The 10260-nt window shown below is 44.1% G+C and overlaps 1 protein-coding gene across 1 annotated transcript in view; it reads right to left on the reverse strand.

Annotated features, from left to right (window-relative positions):
• The window catches only part of LOC121280238 (dynein heavy chain 12, axonemal-like), a 38021-nt gene extending 29991 nt beyond the window's left edge, over positions 1 to 8030 (reverse strand). Inside the window, exons 1-2 of the mRNA XM_041192014.1 lie at positions 7951 to 8030; positions 5520 to 5738 (exon numbers count right to left, since the gene is read on the reverse strand). Coding sequence (XP_041047948.1) covers positions 5520 to 5647 — 128 coding nt within the window. The 5' untranslated portion in view covers positions 5648 to 5738; positions 7951 to 8030. The remainder of the gene's footprint in view (positions 1 to 5519; positions 5739 to 7950) is intronic.
• Between the last annotated feature and the right edge of the window lie 2230 nt (positions 8031 to 10260).

The following is a 10260-nucleotide window of genomic DNA, read 5'->3' on the forward strand; positions in this document are numbered from 1 at the left end:
CTGTGCCACGCAAAAAACAGACTACCCTGCAGTGCAGGAAAAGAATGAATGATCTGATGCACTCTGCCAGGCTAAGTGAACCTTCTCTGCGCTCCAAATGCACACTCACATAAGGGCATCAGGCTGTCTAAGGGTTAGTGTCCACAGAAACATCACATACTACCAGATGGGACATCAGCACTGAATATCTGCCAGCTACTTTAAGATCACCATCTCATGTAAGATCCTGCACAAAGGATGTCTTCATACCTTACTGGGGAGAGCTCAGCTCACACAGCAGGCATGCATGCTTATGAACTGCTCTTTCATAGTGCTCACAGTCAATCCTTCTGTCTTCATCCAAGACTTGCTCACCCATTATTGGCGGGAGAGATTGAAGGCTGCAATGGGGGACCCTGGAGCTGAGGATACTCTCCTCCCATGAGGAGCAGACGGCAGAGCTCACAGGATGGATAGAGAACATTCTTGTGTAGAAGGCAAGATCGGACTTCTCCAACAAGTCTGTGAGGCTCCATGCAGCATACATCGACAACATGTGGAAAATGACTGAGTGACCTATTGTGTAGGTGCCTGTCTAGTCAATCATTAATTATTTCTTCGCTCCAGTCCAGCTACCAGCAAGAAAAGGCAGAGGAGGAGTTCCAGCAAGCACCTCAGCTCCAGCCCCAAGACCATCTCAGATGAAGATGCTGAAGATCCATCACTGTGTTCACCTGGACCCTCCATCAGCAGAGATACATGCACCCAAGTGTACTTTGCAATGGCCTACATTTTATGACTGTGAGGTTTTGGTAGAAGTATTATTCATTGTCAAGCACAATAGCCTTTCATGCCATCCTGCAGCATGATTTCATCTCTGCTTTTAATGCTGAATGTTATTCCTTTATTCCTTCCTACTCTCCCCACGCATGACACTGAGCAATGGAAGTTGATTCCATTCGGTGATATTTGAAATGTCTGCTAGATGGGAATGAAATGTGTGATGTCAGAGGTGTGTGCTCTTCCTGATGAAGCTGTCCAGTTACCAGTGAGGATGTTACTTTTCTTCTGAGTGGCTGTTGTTTGACGAAATCCCTCTTTGAAGTCACAGAATGCTAATTGATATGAAATTCGCCACAGGATTGTGAAATCAGTGACTTAGGGTTCATAGCAAGGATTGACCTTTGTGGAATGGACAATGTTGAGGACTTAATGATATGAAAGTGATGCTCCGGCACATCTCCTGAGTGTTCATCAGATCTACGAAGGGAATAAGGTATCATTGAATGTTGTTTCAAAACTGACTGGGCCACGTCTTCCCAGATGCCAAAGCAATGCAGGATATAAACATGGCAGGCTTCCGATGAATGCAGGATAATGAGTGTTTGTCAATAATCACAGGATGGTCCTCTGAACCACTCTGTGTGTAAGGTGCTAACATTAGGTGCAGCTTTGCATCCATGTTGCCATGTGACAGATCACTGCATCTTGATGTCTCATGGCTTTTTTGGGCTCTGTATCAAGATGTGGCCTCTGAGCTGGTGTTTGGGGAGATGACGCTGTCCAGTTGAAGCTCCACCTTCAGATGGTCAAGCACTAACCATTAACAAATGTTTTTCCTCTTAGAGTCGCCATACTAAGCTGCTGTCACACTGGCTTGAGTGCATCTATGTGTGCAATAATGCTTCTACCTCTTGAAGGATGCCATGGCCAGGCCACTGTCTTGTTTATGCCATGTTTGAAAGGACTGTACTATGTGTAGCTGTTTAAGGATTTTCACGAGTGGAGTGCTTATCCCATTACACAGCAGCCACATGCTCCTTAGGCTACTGCACCTTCCAAAGGTGACCCCATCGTTAGGGTTGAGGGTGACTTATGCTTCCTCTGTCATCATTGTGAGATTGATATCCTTTCGTGAGATGTTGAAGATGACAATGAAGGTCTTGTTGTCTCCCCTGCACTGAAGCATGAAGAGAATTGCACTCGTAACAACTTGTCTTCACCTTATTCCTCCTGGAATCTTGTAGCTATGAGGTTGTCACCTCATAGCTACAAATCTTCTGCATCATGCCTGCGCAATGGCATTCTCATGTGACTCTTCTGAATCCTTGCTCTCCTCAAACTCATCCCCTTCAACGTCCTCCTCATCTAAGGAGACAGGTAGCTCCTCCATATCTTTGGGATGACAGGCACAGGCACAAGGGGTGCAGGGCCAAGAGGTGGTCCAAGGCGGAAGGGGCTGCAGAAGACACCACTATCCTGCTGCCAGGTTGTGCAGGGTGCAGCAAACAATGATGATGCGGAACACCTGTGGTGACCATTGGAAAGCCCCGCCTGATCGGCTCAAACATCTGAAACAAATCCTTAAGAGGCCATTGGTCTACTCATTAAAGATCTTGTGGCTGAATTTGCAGCTTTGTATATCTCTTCAGATGCAGTCTGTTGATGATGAATCAAGGATCCAACCCTCTAAGCGCCAAGGGCCCTCAAAGATCTGTGGCACCATTGAGTGATTCAAGATATACTAGTTGTGAGGGCTGCCTGGGTACCTAGCACAAACATGCATGATCTGCTTTCTGTGATCACAGATTAGCTGGCCAGGCTGCTGACAGGGAGCTCTCAAAGTCATATGAGTACAGTCGATCGCACCCTGTACTCGTAGAAAGCCTGGCATTGCAGCGAATCCCACAGCCCTGACAGCTTGTCCTGCTTCATCCATAAGGAACTGCACGTAATGGTGAGCTTTACTGAAAGGGGCATCGGTCCCCTTCACCTCCCTTATGCATTTATCTGTTGCTAATTGTGAGATTCAGCTAAATTGCCCAATGGAACCCTGGAAGGATCCGCTGGCAAAAATGTTGAGTGCAGCGGTAACCTAAAGAGCAATTGGCATTTAATACCCTCCAAGCCCACGTGGCGTGAGTTCCCCATGGAGAATGTGGCAAATATGAGCTACCACACCCCTAGACACGCAAAGGCAGCTTTGGCACTGTCTTTCACTCATCTCCATGTATGAGCTGCATCTTTTGTAGACCATTGGTCACGCCAAACATCTTTGTGGATTTAGACCCTCTTTGTCAGCATCTGGTATTCCTGTATCCCCACTGCCTGTTGTTCCTCAGGGCGACGGTCTTCCGAGCTGTGCCAATTGGCAAAAGGCCCTTCTTTTCCTCATTTGCATCAAACCTATCAAGAAGGCACTATTGCCTGCAGCCTGCATTCTCAACTCTTCCCTGTTTCTGTGAACAGATACAATTAAGCAAATAATGTTAATTCCTGTTGATTTGTCTCCCTCCATATACAAGGCAGCTATGCATTCTACAGCCCTAGACTTTCCCCTAGTCTGCACATTGCATACCAAGGCCAACCCTTCCAGGATGATATCATCCTGGAGGATGACAGGTGGCTGAGCTTTTTCCTCACAATGAAGGTCTTCATTCGGGTCAAAAGACCCAAATCCTAGGAGGCACAGTCAGCCTTGTGTTGGTTGTCCTCCAGTGGCCTTTACAATAAATATGGATACCCAGTCCTTGTACTTGTGTCCTGACTGCAAGCATGATGCCTTGAATGCCATGACCAATACAGTCGGAAGATGGAGGTTTGTAGGGCCCATGCTGCCTCTGCGCAGCAGACGTGTGCATTGATTCTTGGATCCTGCATCTATTCTGACATGTCTCTATAAGGATCAGATGCCATTTAAGACCATATGCACTGCAGCTCCCAAACGTAATGGATTGTTGCCTGAACGCACATTTTTAGAAGCCAATCTCATTCATTGCACATGTGACCCTCGAATCCAGCATTCAGTTCAGTCATACGCTCCATGGTTTGAGTAAGAGTTATAGGGTGCCCCTTCAACTGGCCAAGATTTGCTGTGTTGAACTCCTCCCACACACTGAGACCCCTCCCTGACCAATTTTCTTCCAGCTTGTTTTTCAAACTGCATCATTCTTAGATGATTGCAAAAGTGGTGCTATTGCCTTTTGAGAGTGGGACCAGCTTCTGACCTCCTGTTATCATCCACCCGAGTTCCTCCCATCTTCCTCCATATTCACCACCTCCTAATCCCTTTTCCTGCTGTCACTATCCAGCCTCCCTGTTACCCTTGACCCCATCATTGTTCATGTTGATATTCCTGTCCTCCCTGTTGAATTCTTTAATGTTGATATCCCCATGCCCTTTGTTAATCTGACCCTTCCCCTTTGTTAATCTGACCCTTCCCCTTCTTGAGTTCACATGACCCCCTTCCCCAATGAGACCACCCACTACCCACCATGACTTTTCAGCTACCAAGTTATAGGATGCAGATGCCTCCCCTGACCATGACTGTGCCATTTGCTTCACAGTACCATGCCTCTAAACCCCATGGCCAAATTCCTTAGGTGACTGACTACACCTTGCGTGCCATGCTGTCTCTGCCCAAAGAGGCTTTCCCTTGCTCAAGACTGGCTCAAGACATGCATGCCATGTACAGCCCTCTAACCTGGCCCGCAAAGCCCCAGGAAGAACTGTCTGAATTGTCCCCGACAGTGTGGCCTTAACCCAAGGACAATCTGTTCAATATGATCCTGACTGCGTTGTCTTAGCCCCAGGAGAGTCTCTGACTCCTCCTTGGACAGTCTTATACCTCTTGCCCAGGGCAGTTTTTCACTACTCCACACTGTTCCTTGAACACCCCTCACCCCCAACCTTCCTAGCCTTGCCTCTGAGTTCCATCCCATGTTCCAATACCCTCTCCGGTCCTGCCTCCAATTTCCCCTTTCCCTCCCGTGTTCCACCCCCAGCCCCAGTCCTGCCTCCCGCTTGCTTTTTCCTGCTGGTATTGCCTCCCGTGCTCAGTTTTGGCGCAGCTTCTGATACAAGCATCCGAAATCTTGCAACAAAGCTCTTAAAGGCAGGTGAAAGCAGCATCTACGCCAGTTGTTGATAAACTGAAGCTCACCAGGTGCACGGCACTTATATACAATCGGGAAACAGACTGTCCTAGTTTTCCACTTGTGGGGAACTTAATTTGGAGACGAACCATAATTCTGGCAAGTTGGCCTTTAAATGAGCATTCATGAGATAAAAATGAACACAAATGTGATTCCCGACATAGATCAGTGGGAAACTCAACCCACCTTTAATCAGCATCAAAGTCAGGAGAACAAAATTCTAAACTAGTTTCCTGCCAGTGGGAAATTGACTTTTCCCATCATGCCAAAATTTGTGCCCCTTCTTGCCATGATTCGCCCCACCGGCGGGAGCAGATGTTACATACATAACTTGACTCACTACTATTAAAGCTTGGCATGATTCACAGGGAGAAACCAGGTTTGCAACTATTGTATTTTCTTTTATAGCTTGTAGACACAACAATATCACAAGCATAAATGATGTTGCTAATTATAGTCTGAATAAACTACAGATATTTATTTGTGCAGAAAATGATGGAAGCACTGGTTCGGTATCCCTGAATAACTTTTAACAGAACAAGGCTGCAATAAGTGAAGTGTTGGGACTTGACATAGGATGGAAGTAAGAATATTACTGTACTGTACCTTAAATCCTCCACTTCAACAGAAGGCAAACAAGGATCCTGTATACCAATTTCTAGTAGACTTTGTTCCAATACATGCTGCATTATTTCTTCATCTGCCCACTCTTCATTTGTTGTATTCTCATTCATGATGGAAGTTCCAAGTCAGATTCTGACCTAAAGATTTGTTTATTTTTCTCTCCAATGAAATAGCGAACCATATTTTTGTAGTGAAAGAGTCCTGCCGGTATATGAAAATAGAGTATAAATCAATTACCTCCAATTTTCCTCCCTCAGTTTTATTATCTTGCTCACCGTCTTAATATAGTTTTACATATGCCTCCCTTCAGTTAACCTAATAGCAGAGCATGGCATTTGTAAACTTTCTGTATTCTGATTCATAATTTTTCCTGTTAATGATTAGACCCAGGTGAAATTGAATTGTTTGATAAATATATTTATTGCTCTAGATTTAGTTTTTCTGTTCATACTTTTAGTGAAGTGAGAGTAAGACACATAAGGTTGAACTGAAGGAAGGCAATCAGATGGTGAAGTAAGGATGGTGATAAGGAATGTGGGACTGTCGGTGTACTGGGGATTTGGAGAGATGGTTTAGGTGAAGCACTCTTCAAAGAAGAGTGGTTTAAGTGAAGCACTCTCTCTGAGCTCTGGTAACTAGGGCATTTGTAGTTCATGCCTCTCCTAGTCATTCTCCTCTACCTTGGTGCAATGCTTTTTGCCCAGGTGGTGGTATAGGCTGGTCTTTCATGATGGCAAAGTTATGGAGAATGTAGCAAATGACCACAAATCTGAGGCTGGTACAGCAAAGCTTCTCCAGAACTGTCTAGGTAGTGGATGTGTTACTTGAACACACTGATTGCTTATTTGGTACATTTCTTGTTGCTTGGTTCTTGTAGGCCAGCCCTGCAAATGTGCCCAGGTTACCAAAAGGAATCTTGTGCCATGTTTGGAGAGGATAGCCCTTGTTGCCCGATGGTAATTTGACTGCCTGGCAGAAATAAAAGTGGCATAGAGGACTGGCACAGGATGAATGAACAATGACTGCTGCCAGGATACTGGGCACAGAGCTACATGATGGTCACAAATCAATTGTACATTGAGTGGAAGCTGATACAAATGTTAAAGATGCCAAGCTTCTGATGGGGAACACATTGGGTATAATCTATGGCACCTTGCACCATGGGTAAATTTACCATATGGGTGAAGCCCAGGGATCTCTCACCCTGCTTCACTCTGTTCATTGGGAGCGAATGTAGATGTTCGTCCTGTTGTAGAGAGCTTTGGTGATCTCTCTGAGGCAGCATGGACTGCGAATTGTGACATGTCACTGATGTTACCTGTTGAAGCTTGAAAGAAACTCATGGCATAAAAAGTTATGGACCAAGATAATCTTATACAGCCAAATGCAATGCTGTTCATGCCCCAGTGTGAGACTCAATATGTGATTGTAAGAGAGCTCAGTGGCAGCCCCCTTTGTGAAGGATAAATGTTCCCTGACTATCCACTGTGGGTAAGGCCTCCTGTGTAATATCCTTATTTTCCTCTCTTATCACAACTGTACAGAGCCCCTGCTCTCTGCTGGTTGCCCTGTTACCCCTCCTTCTCTGGCAATTCCAAAGGCAGACCATCCCTGACTGCAATCAAACTATTTACAAGGCAGCTAAAACACCTTCTTCTCTGCAGTCAAACTTAACTTTCCAGAGTCAGATAGCAAACCAAAAAACACTCATTCAGCCTGAAGTTACAAATCAGCAACTAACCTGTTAAGTATTGCATAATCTCTTTAAATAGCATTGGTGAAGGATCCTTTATTGCTTATTAGCTAGATGAGTTTAACACATGTCATTGAGGCAGATCAATATCACACAAGGGTCCTAATACAAGCAAAGGAATCTTACTTACAAAAGTTACTTTTTGATTTAAATAGTTTTGGTATGCACCCTGTACACTTAGGAAGAAGCCTGATCGAAATGGCACACGTATGGTTCCTAATGAACATACATTTCCTGCACACCATATTCGACTTAGTAACTTAGAAAATCAAATGTGGGACAATCAGATTTCTAGGTCGAACTCTGATTTTCATGCTGAATGTTTTCATAGAAAATATTTTGTCCCTTTGATGCTGAAAGGGTGAAAATGCCTTAGAAAATAAAGTTCACCACTAAGTATGCTAAACTAAGATAAAAAGTTTACATAAGAACAAAACTTGTTCCAAACATAAATTTCCAGTATTTTTCACTTCCAACTGAAGTGTGGAAACTAACAGGAACCAAAAGAGCTGCAGATTCATTTGCTCTGTCTATATTTAGTGACTAAGTAAACAACATAATTGCTTAGGTGCCACTTTCTCTTGATCATTAAACAGAACCGCTATCACTACATTCATGCTTCTAGAAATATCTGTTCTAGCAGATTTTTAAAAAACGTACCTTGTATTTCTTTACTCAAAATATAATCTGGAGCATTCTGACCACGTTGTTTTCCAAGGTTCACATGCTGTCAGTTTTTAGACAGTGACTCAGCCAATTGCTAAATATAACAGCACTGGCCTTTCTGGCAGTTTGTCTGTCTCTTTCAGTCTTCACCTTCTCGCAAAATGAACCAATGCCACAAATCCCCAAAAGAGAAGAGAATAGGAAATAATCTAGCTCTTTTCTTTAACTGATCTTGTTCAATTTTACTTTCTCAGAAAGATATATGGAAGCCTGACCCCAAAAGTCCTTATAAGGTTTACATTTGTAGCATTAACTCCAGTGATGATGGCAGAAGTACACAGAAACATATGAATTAGGAGCAGGAGTAGGCCACTTAGCCCCTCCAGTCTGCTCCGCCCTTCAAGAAGATAATGGCTGATCTGATTGTAACCTCAACTCCATATTCCCACCTACTCCCTTGCTTATTTATGTAGATCTGCCTTGAAGATATTCAAAGACTCTGCTTCCACTGCCTTTTGAGGAAGAGAGTTCCAAAGACTCACTACACAGAGAAAAATGTTCTCCTCATCTCTATCTTAAATGGGCAACTGCTTAATTTTAAGCAGTGACCTCTAGTTCTAGATTCTCCCTCAAGAGCAAACATCCTTTCCACATCCTGTCAAGACCTCTCAGGATCCTATATGTTTCAATCATGTCACCTCTTCCTCTTCTAAACTCCAGTGGATACAAGCCTAGCCTGTCCAACCTTTCCTCATTGGATAATCCTCCCAGTACAGGTATTAGTCTAATAAATCTACCCTGAACTGCTCCAACATATATATATCCTTTCTTAAATAAGGAAACCAATATTGTACACAGTACACATATGGGCATATCTAATTTTATGTTTTTAATCATGCCATTCATTATCACTCATCTATCAATGAAGTCAGTGGCTTTGGTCTTCCCAAAGTTTAGATGGAAGAAATTGTGGATTTTCCAAGGCTGGATGTTATATTTAACAGCAGAGGTGGCAAGATAGAATGAGGCATCATCTTACTTATTTAGACCTAGTTCCTCCAGGCCCATGTGGGACATTGGGCAGCAAGACTCCACCATCGGTTCTGGTCCATTGCAATGTCTTCTGCTGTAGCCCAAGTGGTGTCTCGCTCTTGGAGGTCCTTTGCCAGGACTTCTTTGGCCAGCTGCATCTTCTTCTTCTGTCCAGTGGTGTCCATTCTACTGCCATTCTGGTGGGCATATGTCCAAGAGGTGAAATAGTTTTCCTGCCAGCCTCAATCATCTCTCTGTCACAATGCCCATGGGTGCCTTTGACCAGTCCTCTGTAGCACTTAAGACATCCAACTCTCATGACCTTTGCTGTTCTTTTCCATGTTGTGCTGGCATAGATTGCAGTTGGTTCAACAATGGACGTGTAGAGTTGCAGCTTCATGACCATGTTGACAATGTTGGATGCCCAGACTGTGTGGAGCCGCTGGAAGACTGATGCTGCATTGCCATATTCTTGTGTGGATGTTGATCTCTACATCACCCTCTCCAGAGATGTTGCTTCCTGGGTAGGGGGAGTTGTCAATGTCCTTGATTTTCCATTGCCCGGTGGTGATGGGAGGGTCTTGTTGCCATTCAGTCATCATTGTCTAGGTCTTCTTGCAGCTGATGCATAGATCAGCCTTGGCACCGCTACTCTCAAGACTGGTGGATTCATGTCTTGAAGCATGCACAGTTCTTTAGCCAGCAAGGCAATGTCTTCTGCAAAATCCAAGTCCGCCAACCAGTGATGTGGCAACAGGATGCCAAAGTCTGCACCCACAATCATCTTCCTCATGATGAAATTAATAACTAAGAGAAAAATTAATGTAGAGAGTATGCAACCTTGCTGTACTCCTGTGATGATGTTGAAGGAGTCTATGATGCCTGTGCTGATCTTGATGCAACAGTTGGAGTTGTGCTATGAGGCTTTGAAGATATTAATATACCACTCAGCAATGCCGTACTGTCTTGTGATGTACCAGAGTGACTGCCAATGGACGCTATTGAAAGCCTTCTTGAAATTGATGAAGTTGATAGCTAATGGCTTCTCATACTCTAGGCTCAGCTCTATGGTGTTCCCAAGCATAAAGATCTGCTTACAGCATCATCAATATACATGTATTTTCCGAATAGCAAAATGAGAGTCCTTCATTTGCTTCCCTTCTCTCTGCCTCAGTTCTCTCACACTGGTTTTTTTGTGTGGCAATTTAAAATATGACTGTCAATTAGTATCAAAGTATTTGGTCTTGCCTATTGTCAATGATGGACATGCCA

This window comes from Carcharodon carcharias, chromosome 7 (assembly GCF_017639515.1).
Source record: "Carcharodon carcharias isolate sCarCar2 chromosome 7, sCarCar2.pri, whole genome shotgun sequence".
Taxonomy (NCBI): domain Eukaryota; kingdom Metazoa; phylum Chordata; class Chondrichthyes; order Lamniformes; family Lamnidae; genus Carcharodon; species Carcharodon carcharias.